The sequence below is a fragment of the Haliotis asinina genome, chromosome 13 (assembly GCF_037392515.1).
Source record: "Haliotis asinina isolate JCU_RB_2024 chromosome 13, JCU_Hal_asi_v2, whole genome shotgun sequence".
Classification (NCBI taxonomy): Eukaryota; Metazoa; Mollusca; class Gastropoda; order Lepetellida; family Haliotidae; genus Haliotis; species Haliotis asinina.
In genome coordinates, this window is record NC_090292.1 from 46013119 (window position 1) to 46038036 (window position 24918).

The 24918-nt window shown below is 39.6% G+C and overlaps 1 protein-coding gene across 1 annotated transcript in view; it reads right to left on the reverse strand.

Annotated features, from left to right (window-relative positions):
• LOC137259595 (sodium- and chloride-dependent glycine transporter 2-like) overlaps window positions 1-24918 on the reverse strand; it is a 33297-nt gene extending 8379 nt beyond the window's left edge. Inside the window, exons 1-9 of the mRNA XM_067797213.1 lie at window positions 24705-24918; window positions 22987-23118; window positions 22219-22392; window positions 16543-16672; window positions 15523-15655; window positions 12542-12676; window positions 11580-11683; window positions 10515-10639; window positions 510-622 (exon numbers count right to left, since the gene is read on the reverse strand). Coding sequence (XP_067653314.1) covers window positions 510-622; window positions 10515-10639; window positions 11580-11683; window positions 12542-12676; window positions 15523-15655; window positions 16543-16672; window positions 22219-22392; window positions 22987-23118; window positions 24705-24792 — 1134 coding nt within the window. The 5' untranslated portion in view covers window positions 24793-24918. The remainder of the gene's footprint in view (window positions 1-509; window positions 623-10514; window positions 10640-11579; window positions 11684-12541; window positions 12677-15522; window positions 15656-16542; window positions 16673-22218; window positions 22393-22986; window positions 23119-24704) is intronic.

Genomic DNA, 24918 nt, shown 5'->3' on the forward strand with positions numbered 1-24918 from the left:
GCATAGATTCCTAAAGACAAATTCTAATGCGGTTCTTCGCGGGCCTGGAACTGACGTACATCAATGTAACAGTGTTATATGTATATAAAGTTTGAAAAAAAAATGTATCTTTCACAGGATAATTAATTCACCGCCAACGTTGCAAATCATGTCTCGCCAAAGTTTAATTGTTTAGACATGTTTCCCTAGTCCCGATATACAGTATTTCGTATCAGTTTGGGCGTTAAGTTTGATTATAACGAATAGATTTAATAACACAGTGGAAGCTGTCAAAACCGGTATGTCTCCAATCCGGCAAGTTGTCAAAACGGGCATAAAATATCAGTCCCTCTCGTGGCTTGTACATTTTTCATCAGCTCTACAATCCAGCACATTGTCTAAACCGGATTATTTCTTCAGTCCCAACGAGTGCTAGTTTAGACTGCTTCTACTGTGATAGGGAATATAACAATCTTGTACCGGTAATAGGGGGAAAACAAAAGATTTCGATTTCAACAAACACCTCTCACCAATGTATCTAATACTAGCAGCATTAGCATAATAAAGAAGAGAAAACTCCATAGTTGAGGAACCGGAAGCTGTGCTAGGGCTTCTGGGTAGACAACAAAGCCCAACCCTGGACCTGGAACAAATATTGTTCTCATGGATTCTGAGAAAAATTCCTGGACGCATTTATATACCATGTCAAATATACCAGAAAATTTCTCTATCAACAAACATAATCGTTATTTATCCACAGGAACAGTCAAAGTAAACTTCGCCCCAGCGTTATTCGTTACACTCCTACACGGGGTCTAACGAAAACTAGTAGGAGGTCGGGTCAAGTAACCGTCCAGTCTAATTGACCAATCAGACAACGGCTACTGTTAAGGGTTTAGTGGAACTTACATAATACACCGGTCACTGACAATGATCTCTGAACAAACGACAATCCGCACATGAGCCATTCTCAAAAGTTGCGTCAAAAGACAACATAATATACATATGGAAATTAATTAAGCAACACCAAATTCAAAGACACATAAAAACTTAACAAAGTTTAACGAAGTAATTTTGATGATTGATTATTCAATTTTGATGTATTGACATACAGCATGAGCTTTTCATGGGTTGATATGACGCGCGTGAAGCTTGCACAGCGCACGTGCATTGCTTTAACCTCAACTTTCGAAAAATGCACTTTTTCCCTGGGGTGTTTACAAGCGCAGGTTGTCGATTGCATTCGGTTTTTCATTCATTTCAATGTCATGGCACGTAGGAAATTATCAGAGGCCACTCGTTGGCAAATAATCGGCATGAGGAATGCTGGTATGTCTCTAAGACAAATCGGGACTCAAATCGGACGACATCATTCCATAATTTCAAAACTTTTGAAAAAATACCGGGCCACTAATGAAGTTAAAGACCTGCCTAGACCAGGAAGACCCAGGAAGACCACAGTCCGGGAGGACAGAGCTTTACTGAGACTTGTACGGCGCAGGTCCTTCGACTCGAGCTCTCGGTTGAGACAGGAGTGGCTTCCAGGGAGACCCATCTCGAACAGGACTGTTCGGAATCGTCTGAAAGCTGCAGGATACCGGGCAAGGAGGCCAATCAAGCGACCCAGACTGTCTCCAGCCCATAAGGCAGCCCGACTGGCCTGGTGTAATGACCGTTTGCACTGGAACATTGCCTCTTGGAGGAAGGTCCATTTCTCAGATGAGAGCCGGTTCTTGCTGCACATGGTGGACGGTCGTACTCGGGTCTGGAGGCAGAGGAACACAGCAATGGCTCCACGGAACATCCAGGAGACTGTGGCCTTTGGGGGAGGTTCCGTTATGGTATGGGGGTGCATTTCCATGAACTGCAAGTTGGATATCATTACCATCCGTGGCAACCTTAACGGTGTTCGTTACCAACAGGAGGTTCTTGACAGGGCTGTGGTACCTCATTTTGAGAACCATCCTCTGGCAACGAGACCCATATTTATGGACGACAATGCTAGACCTCACAGGGCGCATGCTGTAAATGATTTTTTGCGGCAAAATGCAATTGACAGAATTCCATGGCCTGCCATGAGCCCTGACCTCAACCCCATTGAACATTTGTGGGACTTTATTGGCCGTCGTGTGAGGCAGAGAGACCCACCAGTCCATAATCTCAACGAATTGACGGCTGCCCTGCATGAGGAGTGGAACAGGATCCCCCAGAATCAGATCCGGAGACTCATCCAAGGAATGAGGAGGCGCCTGGAATCGGTGGTGCGTGCGCAGGGAGGACACACTAGATATTGATGAAAGTCGGTGTGCAGACTCTCAGATGACTGTTCTTTCTTTCCATGTGACATTTGTGTTAATACACCTGACAACAACGTCTGTGGATGAATAGTAAATTGTGTCCATTTTTTCATGAATTTAAGACAGTTTTAAGAATTTGGATTTCGTTGCAATAAAGCAAAGTCTTGATACTTTTTCCCTTTAAGTTGTTTGTCAGAGATCGTCTGTTGAATAAAAAAGTGTCAAACTATATCAACCCGGCATATTTTGATTGTCAGAACACTTCAAAGTTGCTCCAATAGAAAAAATTGGGGTGTTGCTTGATTAATTTCCAGGTGTATATAAATACAAAATAATCAATCACTATTTTCACAAATGACAAACTACATTGTTAAGGTTCACATATCAATATTATTTGAGGCTTAATTATGTTCAATATTTTCATGGAGACTAATTACACTATTTACGTCGAAGCCACGCGGTCTTTTCTGTAACATCAATAATACTTATATTTTTTCTTTAAAATACCTAAAGATTTTGCATTGCAAATTCTACTTTACCTGTTATTTTGTTACACACACTTAAAAATTCAGTTCTATGATTGCATGTTTATGAAATAAACCTGATCTACACTGTGTCAGATGAAAAAGTAAAATCTGCTGGTACTTTTCAATGTTCTTGATATCCCCTCAACAGTCTCTCATAAAAATATTGCACTGAAGGCGATTTGAAGAGAATATTTTGATATTTCTGATTGATTTCTGACAATGTCTTACTCTTTTGATCATAAAGCATCCAGTCCTTTTATATGAAAGACAGTATCGTTATGCCAAAGACACTCTACGTTATTTCAAAGAAAATATGTGAAATAAATTTCAAAAACTGTTTAATTGTAACAAAATTCTTTGATTCATCTGTAATGAAAGAAAGGGTTACAAGTAACAAATATATCCAAGTTTGGATCATCTGCCTCAAACTGTCAAAGTAACAAATAAATCAACAAAATTAATCTCTGTATTTGTCATACCAGTTCTGAAAAATATACAGAAATGAATGTTTCACTGATTTTTTGTTTTAGATAATCACCAAATAACTTTATTTAGGAAACTGGATGTTCAATGTTTTGATTGTTTAATTTGACTAATTATTACAGTGCCATAACTAGTATGATCAGTCACACACTGTCAAGACAAGACAAAGATATTTATTGTACTTAAGGCCTCCGGCCCATATACAAGTAATACAAGTACATTGTTAGCACATGTTACAGACATTTCACGGAAGAACTTACAGTGCAGATAAAATATTGCTTCTAAGGTTAACAGCATGTTTCACATAGAGGGCAAGATTACGTATTACATTTTCATTTTTGGAGGACAGAATGGAAGTATATGCAGTTGATGGATATTTCAACAGGTAGTTATTTGGGATATATTTTTTTCTTAAATCAGTGTAATGTGGACACACAAAAGCGAAGTGGATTTCGTCTTCTATGGCCGAGTTACATAATGGACATAACCTTAAATGTCTCTCTATTAAAAGTCGTCTGCCCTTATTGACTGATAAGTCTAATAGGCCCAATCGAAAATTTACAAATATACGTCTGATATTTCTAGATCTCAATACAGACAGATATAATTCTGGTTGGATTAAGCTCTTAAAAGATCTATACAACTGATATCTCGAACTGTTGTCTAGACAGAAATGCCATTCTTGATAATACATATTTACAGATTGATCTCGAAATTGTTTAAGAAATAGACTGATATTACCAACTGTTTGATTTAGCCAAACAAATCCAAAGCCATGAGAAAACAAGAGATTTCTAATATAGGAAGCCCATGTTGTCTTACCCCTAGCGTCTAAAAATACAAGCATATTATAAGCTAGTTTTGGGATTCTTTGTTCATGCATTCCAAGAATCTTTAACCAATATTTTAGACATCTGATTTGAGAATTTATATAGATCGGATATCTACCGCATTCTCCATAAACCATACAAGATGGTGTTGCTTGCGCTACATTTAAAAATCTTTTGCATGCTAAAAGGTGCAGTTTCTCCAGGCATTCATAACGTTGAAATCCCCAAATTTCAGAACCATAGAGCATAATCGGTTGAATTTGTGCATCAAACAATTTAAAATATATTTTCGGGGTTAAAATTCCAATATTTTGGGAGACTGACATAACGTTAATCAGAGCCTTCTTAGCACGTGATTTCAAATCTATAACACTCTTTTTAAAGTTCATGGTATGAGAAAACATTAGTCCGAGATAGGTATAGTGGTTAACAACAGATAGAGGTTTGCCATTCAAAAACCATTTTTCTTTAGAGGCCACAGGGCCCCCTCTTCTAAAGATAACTATGTTTGTTTTTTCAAAATTTACAGATAATTTCCATTCATTTGTATAACATTCCAAAATATTCAGTTGGTTTTGTAGACCAACAATAGTATCTGACACTAAAATTACATCATCGGCAAAAAGGAGGATAAAAATTTCAATAATATCTGGAACCATTTGCACACCATGTTTGCCTGAATTAGAAATATCATAATACAGTTCGCTTATAAAGAAGGAGAACAATATAGGACTTAAAATACACCCTTGCCGAACTCCCATGGGGCAGTCAAAAAAATCGGTGACATCATCACCACAACGAACACATGATTTTATATTCAAGTACATAGATTTTAAAATAGTGTACATTTTCCCCTGTAAACCAGATTTTCGTAAGCAGTACCATAATTTAGAACGATCCACAGAGTCAAAGGCTTTCTTAAAGTCAACAAATGCTACATAGAGTTTGTTTTTATTACGCGACAGACATGTTTGTATTATCGCATATAATGTAAAGATATGATCAATGGCTGAATATTGTTTTCTAAAAGCCGCCTGGCATTCAGGAATTAAGTTTCTCATATTTGACCAGTTTGAAATTCTTTTGTTTAAAACAGTTGTAAATATTTTCCCAATAACACTCATTAAAGATATGCCTCTGTAATTATCTGGATTGTCTTGAGTCCCTTTTTTATGTATAGGTATAATGACTGAACGAGACCAACTTTCGGGAAACGAACCACTTTCGAATACAGTATTAAAACACTTATGGATGAAGGGCATTAACACGGCTTGAGAACATTTAACCATTTCGATTATAATGTTATCGGGACCAGCTGCTTTTCCGCTCTTTAAGCTACTTATAGCATTCTTAATCTCATCAACTGAAATGTGCGTTTCCAAAATCATTTGATCAACAGTGTCAAATTCATTCGAAGGGAAGTTATCATCATCGAATGTGTAACCATCACTTGGAAAAACGGCATCATTAGAAAAAACCCTCATGAAATGCGTCATCCATTCACTTTTTGAAATATTACTTTTTGGATTTGATCTCTTTCTAAATGAACGAATTTGTTTCCAGAACATAGTAGTATTGTTGATAGAATCATTCAATCTGTTCAGTCTTTTATTACACAGGTTAGATTTGAATTTTCTGCATGAAGCTTTGTACATGTTCCTCATTTTACAAAAATAATATCTGTTGCTCTCCGAGGGTCTACACCGAAAACGTCTAAGTGCTTTACGCGCGTCTCGTCGTGCAGTTTTACACTCGTCATTTAAGGGTGCTTTATGATTTTGCTTAAAAGGCTTAATCTTTTTCTTCATACAGTCTGCTGAAACTAATATGACATGGACAAACTCGTCTAGAGCTCCCTTTAGATCGAACTCGAGCTGTGATAAGAGACGGTCATTATAAAGTAATAATTTACTTTTCAAATTATCTAGAAATGTTTCGCAGAAGGCGTCGTTCCAAACAATCTTTTCTTTATAATCATCAATATGGCTATTGTTATCTGAGCTGTTCATATTGGGAAACTGGCAAGTCAGTTCTAATGGTAAATGGTCGGAGTCTACTCTGTCTCCAATATTTAACGAGTTAATACATTGAAAGAAATCTGGTGAACCAATAAAATAGTCATTGACACTTGATCCATGTTGCCCATGAAACGTATATTCGCCTTGCGAGTCTCCATATACTCTACCGTTCGCTATGAAAAGGTTGAAGGAATAGCATAAGTCTAATAACAAATTACCAAAGTTATTAACAACACTGTCGTGAGAATTCCGATCATCGATAGGATAGAAGTCACTGTCAGCGCTCGCTTGAAATATATGATTCATATTATCATCATCATCAAGACTAAGGCACACATTGTTTTGTTTTCCTGTGCGGGCATTCAGATCTCCACAGATAACAGTGTGACTTTCAGCAAAGTCAGGGAGATTCGCTAGTAGATATTGCTCCAGTTGTTCAATATTACATTTGCGATTCGTATGCTTATAATATGTTGAACCAATAGGAGGGATATAAGTGCACATTAAATTCAAATCTTTATCAAGTGAAAACAATTCCTTTAAGAATTTGATACAGATGAAATTATCGATATCAGATGCTAATTGTCTATACATATTTCTAAGCGAATGGTGAATACAAATACAAACACCACCTGACAGTCTACCGTGATCTGACAACTTGACGGCAGGGCTATAAAACACATCATACCCATCCAGCCAACTGAAGGAGATGCTGGTTACAAATGTCTCAGTCAAACATATAATATGAAATTTACCAATGTAATCAATAAAACTAATGTCATCAATCTTTTCAGTAAGCCCATTTATGTTCCAACACAGAAAGTGGGTTCTCTCACTAACAGATTCAATCCGAGTGAAGCAATGATTATAATCACCGGTGTCATTGCTAAGAGGACCCGGTGAAATAAAGACCGGGCCTTGGCCGCCGTCCTATTCAGATATAGTACTTGCAAGTGGTTGACGGTCGTCACGAACGGTACGTGGCTGGCGTCTACGGTGTGTAATACGCATATGGGGACGGGACTGAGTGTGTGTATGTTCACTCGGTACCACTACAAGTTCGCCGTTCTTATAGTAACCAAACTGGCCAGTTTCCTTCAGATCCTGAAGTTTTTGACGTTGGCGTGTTGTCAGGTCACTCGAGATACCATATCCATTTTCCTTCAATACAGACCTAGATTTAAGTGCTCTAACTTTGTCATCTGACATTAGCATCTTGACAATTATCGGGCGTGACTTACTTGAATCAGCACGTTTGCGCCCAAGGCGATGGGCTCTGATTACGTCAGTTGGTTGCCACGTTTTGAACGTTAGGAACTTTGTGAACAGTTTTAAAATAGTTTCTTTGCACGCTTTTGATTTTTCATCTTCGGTTTCCGGTACACCATGTATGATGACGTTGTCGCGACGGCTAAAGGATTCCAACTTATCTAGTTCATCATCTATCATGGTCAAACGTTCATCAAATCCATTAACCTTTTCGTCCATGGCGTCCAGATCAGAGTACATGATGCCGTACTCATGTTTGGAGGTGGCGATGTCTGATTTGATATCTACCACGGCCTTCTCTAATTGATCACATCTCGATCCGATTGATATCATTTCAGTTTTCAAGGCGGTGATCTGTGATGACAGATCTAATTTGACGTCACGTATTTCAGCTATTAAGCAGTCTCTCACTTCTTCCAAAGTCAGGGGGCCGGGGTTAGTTTCAATGTCATTTGCACACATCAGAATATGCTTCACAACACCCACGGGCGGCACGTTACCACCCAGAAAGCAAATCCCACGTGCAATTGGAGTGGTATGCATAGCCAAAACTGGGTCACAATTGACAGTAGTGACGTTACATGATGTACAAAGGTAGATGTTTTCTTTCGGCACAAATCGCTCAAAATGGACATTTTCAAGTGCATCTATCAAGAGGTATGATGAGGTAAGATGCACAGCGGTGAGAAATGTACAAATTATCAGCCTAAAGTGAAGATCTGTCCCCGACACGAATGGTGAGTACTCACTCTCTTGTTTGTGCAACGTCACTTGTCGTGTTCCCTTCGGGTGAGAGAAACTGCCGATTCTGGCTCGATAGACATCAATCGAAACCATTTCGTCCTCCAGATGTGTAGACTATACTATATATAACTTCACCGTCCAATGATCGTTCCCTGGGAAGGTCTCTTAATCCATATTTTAGAGAAAAAACCCTCCCTCGATGGAAAACATGTTGCTCTCGGGTCACATGTTGCTCACTGCGCCACCATCCTTGGAGCCATCTTGTCAGTATGGAGAATATGTGGTTGAAACTGAGCTGAAATTTGTCAGTGACTTGTCTGTCCAGTGACAGAGGTGTCGTTCAAATAACAGTCTTTACAATGGATATAAGCATGCAAAGTTTCAAGAACAGACATCTGTGTGTTAAGCATAAGTTAATTTTGTCTCATATCTTAATGCACATCTGAATAAATCAGGGAAGAAAGCCAAAAATAAAAAATCATTTATATTAAATTGTCTTTGCAGTAACAACATAAGTCCTTTAAATAACGGGTATTTTTGAAAGGTGTGAAACATACAAATTGTTAAGGAAAATATCAGTGGTTACTTCAAATATAAACTTAATGATCCTAATGTGAGCACACAGCAAATCTAGATGAACAAAGACCTTCTAGATATATTGGGTATTTTCAAATTTGGATTGAATTGTCTTTGCTGTTACATAACTTGTCTCTCCAGTAACAACCTTTTACGAAAATAAGTATAGCTGCATTCAGAAGAGAAAGTGTAAAACATGTTTCAGTTTCAGCATATATACACCTTAGATCTTTATCACAATTAAGCTAATAATGACATTGACATTAAAATAGAAAGAATATGTGACTAATCAAGATATTTTTCCTTGAAGATCTTTCCAATAACAAAAGTAGCTATTACAGAAATTATTTGAGAGACAAATTGTAAAAGTAAATTCAGAAAAAAATAACGACTATTCACAGTCACATTTCAGACAACATCCTTGTGTTGTAATTTGGATTCCAAATGCAAAGAGATAAACATATTTGTGGAAAATTGTTTGTTTCTTTTGCTAATTGATGTTACGTAAAAGACCCATACAAAATACTTGCTAATGTTTACCTTTTCAACTTGATTATCTTTAAAAGTTTTGTCTTGAACTTAACGCCACATGTTTATCACTCTCAAGTTATTAATGAACATGATAGGGAGTTCCACTTTCACAGGACGAGAGATTATTTCACTGATTATTTCATACTTTTATGGAACTGTTACAGGAAAGACATTTTTCTTGTATGCAAGAGAAAAAGATTGTTTTTTACTTCAAAATTCACAAACATCTGCCAGGAATGGGAGAAAGGTCTATTCTTTTCAACTACTCCAGAAACAATATTTTCTTCAATGAAATTTAGTGCACAGCAGGTTTCTGCACCCGGATACATGACAAAATGCATATCCTTTGTTACAAAAAGGAATTTGGTCCTTTGTATTTGTTTGTCATAAAAAATTCCCAAGGTAGGTTAGATATAGCTAATGAAGGAGAAATAGGATTTGTAACAAATAAAATGTGACGGTTATATCGAAGTGTAAATGCTGACACGTGAAAAGGCTGCATCTTTTGAGAATGACTCATATGACACTGATATTTGACTTGCAGTTTATACTTTTGTTTTTGGTTTCTGTTGGCATGGTTACCATTAGTTAATATTTCCGCAAGCTGACATCTTTGAATATGGCCTAAAACGTTATTTTCACTGACTGTTTATTCACTGTTGTGGCGTCATGTAGCCAGTAGCGATCGTATGAAAATAGTGTCCGAAATCGTTCTGGTACAAACCTTTGCGTGGGTGAAAATTCAAAAGGAATGTCCACTTTCGCGATTTGGTAAGCTGTGCTCTGATTGGTCAAGATCAAAGGTTACCTGACGCGACCTCCTACAGCGTTTTGTTAAAAGCAGTGTAGGAGTGTAACGAATAACACGGGGACTAAGTATATTTAGACTGTCCACCAAAGTGTACACCATTCTTAACGATTTTTGAAGTGACTAACTTCAGGCGCAGCGTTCAGTGCATCTTGGATATGGTGACGTGTCAACACCGAGCTTGACCACCCGATCCCCTTAGTCGCTTTTTATGACCAATCTGTGTTTCTGATGACCAATTCTGACCCTGAACTTCACAGGTAACATCAGTAACAAACTGACTTAATTGGGAAAACCATTATTATCAAATTATTAAAATTGATTGATTGTTGTTTCGTCTACCGACCGCCGCTATCAGTGCGGCGTTAAACAGCAATCAATCAAGTGATCAATAGCATGATCATCGACCTACGTAATTGGGATACGATCAAATAATTGATAAAGCCAGTTACCCGAGGATGAGACATCAGTGACCGGTACATCTGCTTCATGTGCCATGAATCCAAGAACAGAGAAGACGACAAGTCCGGCAAACAGGCTGGTTCCTCCACAAACATAAGTACAGAAAAGGGCATTCCTTGAAGAAAAACCCCAAACACCACAGTGTTCGCATATATTTATAACATTAACTGGTTGTACGTCAGTATTAATACTGCTTGAAGACTGAGTTTAGGTTTATGCGGCAATCAGTAAAATTGCAGCTACATGGCGTCAGTCTGTATACAGACCTGATCTTTAATCCAGATACCGACAGTATGAGAATCGATCTACGCAACTGGGATACGATCACATGACTCATCCCTTCAGGCGACTTTTTTCGACACGCATGGGTTACTGGAGATTAAGTGTATCCGGGATCTTCAGCTGAAGTCAGATTACCACACTGGGGACCATTAGACTTGCAGGATTTACAATCAACCTTTGGCCATTGTACTCTAATTTATGAAAACATAAACACACCCATTATACACAGCTTGGGATCAGTGGCCTCTTTATATTGCAAGTTACTTCGACACTGTAGGTTGTCACAGCACTGTACGTTGCCATGACACTGTAGGTTACCAAAACATTGTAGGTTACCATGACACTGTAGTTTACCACAATGCTGTAGGTTACCACAACACTGTCGGTTACCATGACACTGTAGGTTACCATGACACTGTAGGTTACCAAAACACTGTAGTTTACCACAACACTGTAGGTTACCATGATACTGTAGTTTACCACAATACTGTAGGTTACTACAACACTGTAGGTTACCATGACACTGTAGGTTACCAAAACACTGTAGGTTACCATGACTCTGTAGGTTGCCATGACACTGTAGGTTACCAAAACACTGTAGTTTACCACAATACTGTAGGTTACCATGACACTGTATGCTACCATGACGACACTGTAGTTTACCACAATACTATAGGTTACTACAACACTGTAGGTTACCATGACAATGTAGGTTACCAAAACACTGTAGGTTACCATGGCACTGTTGGTTATGGCTTCCTTGTTCAAATTACCTGAGACAGTCAGCGTGGAACGTGTTGTAGCTTGCCAGTGTAATGATTCCACCCCACGCTGGACCCAGAGAGAAAAAGACCTGGGCACAGGCTGCCATCCACACCTAGCAACAGTCTGGTTGTTAAAAAAATTCACAAAACAAAACCAAAATCTCCAACGCAACAAACAAACAAAATGATATATGCCTTTATGAATACTAGACAATGATATCATAATGAAAATTGAAAACATTAAATTTAAACTGCAATGCAATGCCATGTATGCATCCCACAATGATTTAGAGTACTCTTGACTAACTTTGATTTGATTTAGTCTGTGGTTTAACGCCATAATGGAGTGACAGAATGTCTTCAATGTTCCTTATTCTCAAGACCCGTGAAGATGCCGTCAATAGCCCATGCTTGTCACAAGAGGTGACTAACAGCACTAGGTTGTCAGGCTCTATTACGTAGGCCAGTGCTCATGATGTTGGTCACTTGATTGTCTGGTCGATTATTTAAAGACAGCCGTCATATAGATGGAGTACGGCGTTAAACAGTAAACAAACAAACAAACAAACATCCTATGAATTCCGTGCACTGCTTGCTTCTGTTCCACCAATATCACATTTGAAAACACATAACTAGCTTTAATGGCTTTTATACAAACTTCCAGTTGTCGAAGGACCCGTGAGGGCCCTGGTGTAGAATAGGCCTTCAGCAACCCATGCTTGCCATAAAAGGCGACTATACTTGTGGTAAGAGGCGACTAACGGGATCGGTTGGTCGCTGACTTGGTTGACACATGTCACTGGCTCCCAATTACGCAGATCGATGCTCATGCTGTTGATCACTAGATTGTCTGGTCCAGACTCGATTATTTACAGACCGCCGCCATATTGCTGGAATATTGCTGAGTGCGGCGTAAAACTAAACTCACTCACTCCAATTCAAAGGTGCATGAAAAACTTATCATCAAGTACCTGTATGTCCAGTAATTTGCTGAAATCCGGCGTGAGGTAGAAGAGAGCGCCGCTTGGTCCCCCTGGTAAAGTCAAGCCACGGACAAGTAGGATGAAGAGGAAAATGTACGGAAGTGTCGCTGTGACGTAGACTGCCTGCAATAGATGTCACAAAGCGATCACTGGTCCATCTACAGCTGGAATATTGTTGTTGGTGCGACCAGCAATAGGACTTAGTGAGTGAGTTTAGTTTTATGCCGCTTTTAGCAATATTCCAGCAATATCACGTTTGGGGACACAAGAAATGGGCTTCACATATTGTACCCAGTGTTCAAAAGCATGAACATCTACCTTTACAATTAGGGAAAGCGGAATATTTCTCCCACTTTACACAACACAAAGAATAACGGACTGCAATAGTGAGTATGTCTTTACGCTGCTTTTAGCAACATTCCAGTAATATCATAGCGGAGGACACCGAAAATCAAAAGGGTTTGACACATTGTACCCATGGGGAGAATCGAACCCGGGCCTTCGGCGTGACGGGTGAAGGATTTAACCACTAGACTACCCACCGCCCTCGCAATATGATGTTCACCAGAATATTTTCTTGTCTTCAAGAGAAGAGTAATACCATTACTTTGTGTAACTATTAAGCTTTTGTTTTACAGTAAACCTTTCCGGGAATCAATTAGTCTGTCTCACCGTCCCTGAACCACATTATTTTGCCTAATGCCAAGCCTTCTCTGCATTGCTAAAGCCTTTAGTGAAGCAAGTCTAGATTTCCACAAGTGTGAATCTCTGATCTCCTTGGGCCTCCTTTGCAGTTAAATACAGTGTTAACAGAAATTATTGAGAAGATCTTTGTTTTTTTTCTAATGATGCTAAGATTGGAAAAGGGGCTTTCACTATGCACTAAGCATACTAAATAAGGGAGACAACTCTTGAAGGTTTAGAAGGCAGCTCATTACGTCAAGAGTTATCTTCCTTGTCTGAGCAGACGGCTTCCTGTGTTGGCATGGCAGAATTTACAGCAAGAGAGAAAAGAAAGCTCATTCTAGATGATTTTGAAAGGGGTGAGGCTGATGCTAAAGTGTTAGCTTGTAGACATGGCATTCCTCTGTCTACTGTATACAGAACTTTGAAGAATATTCAAACAGGAACCGGGATAGAACACAAAGCAGGGGCAGGTCGGCCTAGGAAATTCAGTGTTGTGGATCGCCGAAGACTTGGGCAGATTGCGAGTAGGGGCAAATTGAAAAGGGTTGAGAACATCAGAAATGAAATGATTAGCAGAGGAAGTCCTCAGGTATGCAATGAAACAGTTAGGCAGGAATTACAGAGACTTAATTGGGTGAAAAAACGTGGAATTCCCTCGCCGTTGATGAAAGATGCACAAAAGGAAAAACGTTTAAACTGGTGTCGGGCTCATGAAAATCAAGATTGGGATAATGTTTTCTTTTCGGATGAAAGTTCTGTTTGGCTTTTCCCTAATTGTGTGAAAATTTGGACCAAAGATACTGTCAAACCTATCTACCAGCGACCAAAACATAGCCCGAAGTTTCACATGTGGGGTGGCATATCGGCTCGCGGAGTGACGCCATTGTGTGTTTTCACGGGAAACTTGACAAAAGAAAGATACGTTGACATTCTAAATGGTCACCTTCTTCCGACAGCACAAACATTGTATGAAGATGATTGGATTTTCCAGCATGATAATGACCCAAAACACACTGCGCGCTACACAAAACAGTGGTTGTCGGGCGAAAATGTTCAAGTTTTAGACTGGCCCAGTTACAGCCCAGACATAAACCCAATTGAGAATGTGTGGGGAGTCATGAAGGACAGAATAAACCAAAAGGGACTGAGAAATATTGAAGATATGAAGGCCGAGGTGGTCCAATATTGGGATACCCTGTCACGCGATTACCTACAAACTTTGATGGGTAGTGTGCCTAGGCGTATTCAGGCATGCATTGCTGAGCGAGGAGGTCTAACAAAGTACTAAAACAAGACTGAGACTGTAAAAGGATGATGTTTTAACATGTTCATGTAAGTAAAACGCCAGAAGTTAATAAACGTAAAGAGTTACATGACGCAACATGACTCTCAATAATTTCTGGGAATACCATAGGTTTGTTTGTTGCTATCAAAATTTTATATGTTCGGAGACTAAGTCGTTGTCAGCTATATACCATCACTTTCATGGCGGTTGACACCCGATATTAACTTCAACTTCAGTCACTGCGCCCATACGTGTCGCTGGTTAGGGTGGGGAGATTTTGGGGTTGATAGGGGGTTTGAACCCGACCTTTTTGCGTGACGAGCAAACGTATTCACTTTCCGGCTCTCCCACCGACCTATTCTAAAACGTGCTCCAGCTCCTGATATGCGGGTTGCTATTGGGTTCTCTGTGGGTTAAATTATTCCAAAAGATATCTCCTTTGATCCATTATATATGGCCTTTCTCTTTTCTTTGTACATCTGATTGTAATTGTATGCATGTTGATGATCCATTATACAGTGGCAGTACACAGATTTCCCACGTATATTTCAATGATTAAACTTTCATTATACTTTAAATGCTTAAAATACAAACATCTGAGTATTGATTGCTTACCTTTCCAACGGACCTGACACCTTTAAACACCCAACCAAAGATAATCTGAGAATCGACATCTTACCTACCCAACGAACCTGACACCAGTAAACCCCCAACCAAAGATGATCTGAGAATCGACATCTTACATTACCGACGGACCTGACACCTTTAAAAACACACCCAAAGATGACCTCAGTATCGATATCTTACCTTCCCGACGGACCTGACACCTTTAAAAACACACCCAAAGATGATCTGAGTATCGATATTGTACCATCCTGACGGACCTGACACCTTTAAACACACCCAAAGATGATCTGAGTATTGATATCTTACCTTCCCGACGGACCTGACACCTTTAAACACACACCCAAAGATGATCTCAGTATTGATATCTTACCTTACCGACGGACCTGACACCTTTAAACACACACCCAAAGATGATCGCCCATGAGATGAAGAGGCACAGAAGAATTTCCCATTTTATGCTTCCAATGTGATCCAAGCCCGAGCTGATGCCGAGGACCTTGTGTCTAAATGTAGAAACCACCAAACTTAGCTTCTACGGTGCTGATCTACAAACTCCTTGTAGCGCTATGTAAATCGTAAACCCACGATAAACTATGACATGTCGTAAGGTGACGACCCAGGGCCTCTATTTTCAAAGCTCAGTTATAGCTAAGACAATCGTAAGTTAATGTCAGCGTGTAGCACTTACGGTCATCTTAATACTGGGATAGCTTTGAAAGTCTATATCGTAACGTTACGAATGCCTGTTGCGTCGGGATCGATTTCACGAAGCGACCTTAGCGCTAAGGTGATCTTAACTCCAGTACTTGAACATAGACGCAAGATCGTAAATTAATGTCAGTTTGTAGCACTTACGATCATCTTAATACTGGGATAGCTTTGAAAATCTAGATCGTAAGGTTACGAATGCCTTTTGCGTCGGGATCGATTTCACAAAGCGATCTTAGCGACAATTCCCTAAAGTCAGTATATGCGCCTCTGCTCACCCAGTGCACTCCATGGCATAGAATAATTATTAATAATAATAATAATTAATCTTGATCCCATCTTACTTGATTGTGTGCTTTTTGCCCATATTAGACATATTCTACGATTATATTCCTATCTTACCTAAGCGTTTTGAACAGTTTCGAACACTTGATTTGAACATATTAAAAAGAAATAAAACTATAACACAAAATATAGATGTTTTATCTCAGCAGTCACTTTTTACCCTTAAATGTGTTATTTAAATGTCATTTCAATGAGATTCAGCTTCACTTTTATAGGTTAACATATTGTGAGGGTTTTCGAGTTGACGAGTGAAGCTTTAATTGTCGCCCTGGCGAGTTTAGCAAATACATTGCAGTTAGTTTTTTCTCAACTTCCTTGAACAAGAAAATCTACTCACTGCCAGAATTCTTCAGCAGCTGTGTGAGCTAATGCTGATTTCTCCCATCCTTCAGCAAAGCTTCTGGTTCTGTTGTGAGTTGTGAGTGTTGAATTAATGTCGCTTCCATTCAACTCGCTAGATGTGATATCTGAAAGTTAACAATATTGTAATGCCCCTTTTCACGCAAGGCATATTGTTATGTCAGTCTGGACATAAAGGAGAAAACAGCAATTTGTAAAATAAGGCGACAAGAACTTTTGAAGAACCTATGAGATCATTTTGAAGTGATTGGCTGATACCTGTAGAAATTAGGTATGGTTCTGCACACCGCACAATGCTATCACAAAGCAAGCAATACATTCTTCAATTTCATTCCCTTGGTGCTCTATCCATGAAAACAGCTCCACAGCTAACGGCACTCTGTCTGTCTATGCTAGACACCTCTCAAAATCTTACGTGTTTCTGAATACATCTAGTCAATATACCATGCACAGTTCAAAACAAATTTCAAGGCCATATTTAACACAAATGACTCAAATTAACATTAAACAAAGAGACAAAGGCGTCAATATCCCCCGCTATGACAAATATTTTCGTGATAATGTCTACAAGTTACGATCATTACAAATGTTCAGGTGTGTATAGTGGAAGGAGAGTATTGAAAGGTCTTTACGTTCTGCTCCATAAAGGAGCAATACCACCATCTTCAGTTGAATCCAACCTTTTCGCTATGGAAACACAAAACAATATTTAAATCAGAGTTTCAACTACCAAAAGGCACCAATCCCCTCTAGATATGTGCATGTATGAAATTTAGTGAAGAAACATTGAACGGTTTAAGGTTCTGCTCTGGAAAAGATCACTACCATCAATATGAGTCAAAGTCAAATTTGTTGCCAGGGAAATGGCAACAAAAATATTTAATTCAGAATTCCACCAAAACCACCTAAAGGCACCAGTACACCACCAGACCTTCCTATGTGCAAAGTTTGGTGAAGAATCATTGAATGATTGAATGAGTTCTGGGCCTAGATTTTCGGAGCTCTCTTAGCGCTAAGATAGTCGTAAGTGTCATACGTTAACATTAACCTACGACGGTCTTAGCGCTAAGATAGTCGTAAATGTCATACGTTAACATTAACCTACGACGGTGTCAGCGCTAAGATAGTCGTAAGTGTCATACGTTAACATTAACCTACGACGGTCTTAGCGCTAAGATAGTCGTAAGTGTCATACGTTAACATTAACCTACGACGGTCTCAGCGCTAAGATAGTCGTAAGTGTCATACGTTAACATTAACCTACGACGGTCTTAGCGCTGTGATAGTCGTAAGTGTCATACGTTAACATTAACCTACGACGGTCTTAGCGCTGAGATAGTCGTAAATGTCATACGTTAACATTAACCTACGACGGTCTCAGCGCTAAGAGAGTCGTAAGTGTCATACGTTAACATTAACCTACGACGGTCTCAGCGCTAAGATAGTCGTAAGTGTCATACGTTAACATTAACCTACGACGGTCTTAGCGCTGAGATAGTCGTAAGTGTCATACGTTAACATTAACCTACGACGGTCTTAGCGCTGAGATAGTCGTAAGTGTCATACGTTAACATTAACCTACGACGGTCTTAGCGCTAACAGAACGTCGAATGTCTAGACCCTGCTCCGAAAAGAGTACTGCACCACCAGTTTGAGTCAATGTCAAATTTATTGGCATAGAAACGCCAAATATATTTCATTCAGAATTCCAAACCTACCAAGAGGTACTAGTGCACCACCAGACCTATACATTAGCCAAGAAATATTGAACAGTTTCAAAGATCTGCTCCGGAAAAGACAATAACCACCGCAAAAAGCGTTGCGGGGGATAAAAACAGTTGATTTTCAAATTAATACCCATCAGACAACAGGCCATGCGTCAAAAAGCCTAACACGATGATATGAAACATTTCAATATTTCTTCTAGCCATTACCCAAGAAAGTTGGCGCTGACGGCTAGAGTGAGAGCAGCAAAATACACATCTGACGTTCCACAGTTCATTTCATTGATCAGTTAAAAGTTTCATTATGACAGTTTCATTATGACATCACCAAAGCGAACAAAAGATAATACGGATTTAGATGGCCTTTATTTATTTATTATTTTTTAACACAAGTCAGAACATGACAGGGGATCCTCATATTTTCAGTCATAAAATGAAGAGGCGGAAGACATATCTAAGGTCTGTGTGCCTTGACCTCTGAAAAATAAAATGACAAAAACATAAATGACTTGACAAGATATTTATTTTTGATGTGCTGCTTGGTATGAACATTGGCTGATTTAAAACATCTTTGTAACCGGATCACAGGAGAGAAAAATATACTCATCTGATCTTAATAATATCAAGTTTTATCATATCATATTTTATCTAGATATTTTCATTCTAGACTATAGTTAAACTAGTGTTGCATTGTGCATTCCTCATTGTATGGGCACATGGGTTTGAGTCACCACTCATGTGCTTGAAATGAATATGCTGCCGCAAACTGTAAACATTGCCTGCGCAGAAACCATAAACTGTTACATTCATGAGCAATATATTTACCTTCTATCTTATTTCAGATCCTCATGTTCTTTTAAAACTGGTTATTTAAACATAGCGTAAACTACTCAAAAAAGAAACGCATAGGTAGTACTTCTCTATGTAACTTTTCGAATTTGAATCATTGGTGTCTATGTAATCAGTATATCTATGGTGAACGTTGTCTGCAAACATTTCCGAGTTTGAATCTATTGTCATAGAGGACAACTCGTCAAACGCACCAAAATCTGCTTTCTTCAATAAATGCAATAAATTGTGAACGGGAAGAAATGCATGTGTTTCCTTTTGCATGCACATGCCATGCATCATTTCCAATACAAGTTGGGTTTCAATGTTCTTGCGACAGTTGACAATCTTAAATTCGGTGTTAAATTCATGCCTAGACTTACTGAGGCTCAGCTGAACAATGCAATTGGTCATTTGGAGACTGGGAGTCTCAGTATGCGATTGCAAGGCAACTGAATGTGTCACAGAGGACCATAGCAAGACTTTGGCATTGCTACCAGCAGCAAGGGTCAACACGTGATCGCTCCAGGTCAGGTCGACCCCGTGTGAACACGCCCGCTCAGGACAGGTTTTATTCGGCTTCGACATTTGCGGAACAGGTTCACCACAACATCCTCCACAACATCGGCAGTGCCAGGACTCAGAGCAATTTCTGATCAAACCGTCAGGAACCGCTTACGTGTGGCTGGTATTCGTTCCAGAAGACCTTTGCGAGGACCTGTCCTTACCCGTCAACATCGGCATCAACACAGAGTCACGTTACATGCTGCGACGTCCCGACGGAAGAGCACGTGTATATCGACGTCGTAGCGAACGCGACGCTGCAACTTGTGTCAGGAAGTGGACAGATTTGGTGGCGACTGTGCAATGGGCTGGCATCTCATACAGTGGCAGGGAAGATCTCATTCAGGTCCAAGGCAATTTGACAGTTCGCCGTTACCGTTATGAAATCATCAGGCCTTATGTCCTTCCTTTCATGAACCGCCAGAACATCTTTTTTTCAGCATGGATAACGCTCGGACGCATACAGCAAGAATAAGCAGGGATTTCTTTGCCCAGAACAACGTTCAGCTTCTTGACTGGCCCTCACGATCACCTGATCTTAACGGTATTGAACATTTGTGGGACGGATTGCATCGCCGTGTGCGACAGCGTGACTCTCAGCCACAGACGTTACTTGCTCTGTTTGTGGCCTTGAGGGAAGAATACCAACTCATTCCAAAGCACTTCATCCGGAATATGGTCCAGTCTGTGGGACGCCGATGCCAAGCAACCATTGGTGCTAATGGTGGCCACACAAGATACTGACTGCTATGCGACCTTGACCTTAGAACACTTGTCATTTGTGAAAGAGGGTTTCTTGCAGCACTGGACCGTTAGTGTTCATTCAGGTTTCCTTCATGACTGCCCTGTATTACTGAACTTTAAGTGTATAAACTGATAACACTTTTCAGCTATGCGTTTCTTTTTTGGGAGTAGCATATATGCAAAAATACAAGTGTTGAGAAATTGTTTAAATAATGGGGATTTTTAAAATCTGATAGGTTAGATGCTGTCAGGAAATGCCGAAAAAACAATGCAGTCGTTTTAGCGAAATATGTTTTTTCGACATTATTGCATACATAACCACTTTGTTCCATGTTTAATTAGATCCTATTTCAATCCAATGGGTAATGTGTAATTCCAGGGCAGCAGTTTTAAATTGCTTGATATTCATAACTAATTAAATACTAAACCATGAAATAAACCCCAAAAAGCAACAATTTCGGTAATCATGTGGGTGGTTGGATGTTCATCCCGTACTCAAGAGTTTTAAATTTCACGAAACATAATCATTAATGTTGTTTTTTCCGAATGAACTGTTTTTACGGTGAGCACAGTTCAGAAATAAAGCTGAACAAAAGAAAAACGCATATGTACTCACCGCTATATATTCCAATGACCAATCTTGTGACTGTGTTGTCTGCTCTAGGAACCGCAGCGCCCTCTAGGAAAAGCTAAATTTCCGCGATGCTACCCAACGCTGAGCCAATGTATTAAATACCAGGGAACCTCCTTTCACTTAGATGATCGTAAGTCTCTTAGATACCCTTACTACAATTCGTTATGTCTTTGTTGACGTCATGAAATCAGCAAAATGACCAGCTTCCTACACATTTCCTATACAACTAACTGGAAATCGTTCCTCATATGATGTCACTGCAGGGCTCTGGCGACAGAATTACGTAACCTGTCTGTGGTTTCGTTGGCGGACGAGAATGAAGCAGACGGCTTTTTGGCAACTTTTAATCGCTAGGTATGAATTAACCATCTAACCTATCAGTTTTTTTAAGATTGAGTTTGGTATTCCGCTTACATCTAAGCACAAGTCTTTCATATGTAAAAATGTGAAAAAATGAGTTTATGGTTCTATAAAGAACGAGGTTTAAGGTAAGGTGGTAGCTTCTGACGGGAGCCCAATGCAGGTAACTCCAAATCGTTTCGTACCCGTGAAGGTCCCGGGGTAGAACAGGCCTTCAGCAACCCATGCTTGCCATAAAAGGTGACTATGCTTGTCGTAAGAGGCGACTAACGGGATCTGGTGGTCAGACTAGCTGACTTGGTTGACACATGTCATCGGTTCCTCATTGCGCAGATCGATGCTCATGTTATTGATCACTGGTTTGTCTGGTCCAGACTCGATTATTTACAGACCGTCGCCATATAGCTGGAATATTGCTACGTGCGACGTAAAACTAAACTCACTCACTCACTCACCAAATCGTTTCATGTATCAAGTATTAAAAACACCAACTTATCACTGGATGCATTTCTAAAAATACTGGGTGGTATTTTCAAAACTGAAAAGTTTATTGCTACTAAGAATAATAAAATGTTACAATTGGACAGAAAATGGTCACCACTGCTGCCATATATCCAGTATGTATAATTTTTATCCATCATTTATTTATGCATCTGTCAACTGAGTTGAATGAATAAGAATAAAAAAAAATTTAAAAAAACTCCAAATAGTAATGTTAACAAACTAAAGAAAGTGATATCTAAAACGTTTTGACACATGTTTATCACTGTCAATTCCCCGGATCTCTGCCCACTTTTACCTTTAAATGATTTTATGCTTTGGACACAATATTCTGAGTTCCAGGGGTTCTGGCAGTCTCTCCAGGGTAGGATTGTTGCACAGGAGTAATAGACATAGTAGAGGGCCCAGGCACACACAACCGTGTACTCCACCAGTCCAATTCCTGAGATTGTCAACATGCCAATTCCAAGGCCTGATACATAAATCAGAGACATTTTGTTTTTGTTAGTTTGTTAGTTGGGGCACGGTCATGTTTGTGTCACTCTTTGGGGAGACAAAAATATACCTTGACCAGAACATTATCATGGCAGCACTAAGGTGATATGACATATGCTACCGGGTACCCATTTCTGCAGGATGTACAGCGGCAATTTCGAACAAACTCACTTGACTTAGGTGAGACCACGTCTGTCATATTCGTTGTTGGGCAGAGCTGAAGTCCCAGACACTCTCAGGACTCAACTTGCCAGACGTGCCGTATCTAAGGTATCTACGTAACCAATGTTCCTTGGGCCATATATATAAATATCCTTGTTTCTCACTATCGCACGACCAGAAAATTGGACTTGACCCTAAGATGTTTTCAGTATTTATTTCTATGTTACACAAGAGAAATACAACTTTGTCCCTTCTAAATTTTGATTTTCTTTCGGAGTAAAGGTTTAAATTTCATCCACAGATATCGACGGGTTTTGGACATGCAGCTGACAGTGAACTGTGTTTAATGATGTTGTTTGCATTATAATTACTACAACAGGGATTATGATGACGTCACAAATGGTGCTACCTTTGACCAAGGGGCAGACACTCCACACATGGGCTGCGCTCTTCCCACAGAACTGACCAATGGTGACTTCCAGAGAGAACAGTGGCAGGCCACACAGCGTAAGACAGACGATGTACGGAATGAGGAATGCACCTAGAAACAATGAGGAATGCACCTAGAAACAATGAGGAATGCACCTAGAAACAATGAGGAATGCACCTAGATACAGTTAAAAACAATAGTGTTGAGGATTTTAATGTTAAACACTGGCACTGTATATTTGCTAAATTTGCTAAGGGACCGTTCATAATCCAGGGGCTGGACGTGATGAGGACTTAAATAAAGAAGCATGTACAAGGTGAACGAAAAATATTTTTATGTGCAAAACTGCTGAAATCGCTACCTCCTTTTGCAATAAATTCTAAACGGTCTCTAAAGAGGCGATTTCATAAATATCATGCGCAAATATACTGGTTTTGAATTTGTTAAATGTTTTCCGACATACATATATGGTGCAGACGTTTCTTTCTTTTTTTTCTTTCTTTTTTCTCTTTATTTTTTTTTACTCCAGTCGGAAACATAGTAACTGTTCATAGCATTTTCTGGGTCATGAAATGTGGCAAGTGGATACATGTATGTATAATCTTACTTTCTTCATCTTTGGAATGAGGGGCGGTGGGGTAGCCTAGTGGTTAAAGCGTTCGCTCGTCACGCCGAAGATCCGGGTTCGATTCCCCACATGACTACAATGTGTGAGGCCCATTTTCTGGTGTCCCCCGCCATGATATCGCTGGAATATTGCTAAAAGCGGCGTAAAACCAAACTCACTCACTTACTCTTTGGAATGAGATACAGAATATCACCCCAGGGAAATTGCTTTCTAACGAGATTTCTTTTCTTGCAAGCTTGGAGTGATAAAAGTTGTTTTGTTTTTGTTTTTTTACACAAGTACTAATGCAGACATAATCATATCAGTTGTAATAAGATATTATACGTAATAAAGGATGATGATGATGATGATGGTGATGATGATGATGGCGATGATGATGATGATGATGATGGTGGTGGTGGCGATGATGATGATGGTGATGATGATGATGATGGTGGTGGTGGCGATGATGATGATCATCATCACCATCACCATCACCATCTTCATCATCACCACCACCACCACCACCATCATCATAATCATCATCATCACCATCATCATCATCATCGCCATCATCATCATCATCATCATCATCATCATCATCATCATCGCCATCATCATCATCGTCATCATCATCATCGCCACCACCACCATCATCATCATCATCATCATCATCATCATCATCATCGCCATCAAATGTCTACTCCATGACTGCAACTCCATTTCCCTGCCATCTGAATCTTGAAAATCAAGTTTCACACACTTGGTTTCACCTGTCTGTTGAGAGACTCTCCTTTCACGTTTGAGTTAGACAGACAGTCATGGTGAGGAGAAAGTTAACTACCGCTGAGAGATGACAGGTGATAGGCATGAAAAATAGTGGCATGTCATTCAGGGTCATTGCAAGGCAAATGGGTCGTCATCACCCGTTTAGTTGCCAAACATAATCAAACCAATGAAAAAAGTAGTGGACTTTTGTTGTTGTTGTTTTTGTTTGTTTGTTTGTTTGTTTGTTTGATTGGGGGGGGTGTCTTTTTTTGTGTTTTGGGTTTTTGGGGTTTTTTTTGTTGTTGTTTCCAACACTACTTACCTCCACCGTTTCTGCTGCAGATGTAAGGAAAGCGCAGCACGTTTGTGAGGCTAACGGAATAGCCAATAATAGACAACAGGTATTCCATCTGTGAGCCCCATTTATCTCTGTGAGTAGCCTTCTGTTCATTGTCAGTATAACCTGTTGGCAGCACATCGGAGATGGGGTCCAGTTCAATGTCGCCATGTTCAACTTCATCATGGGCTTGGCGATT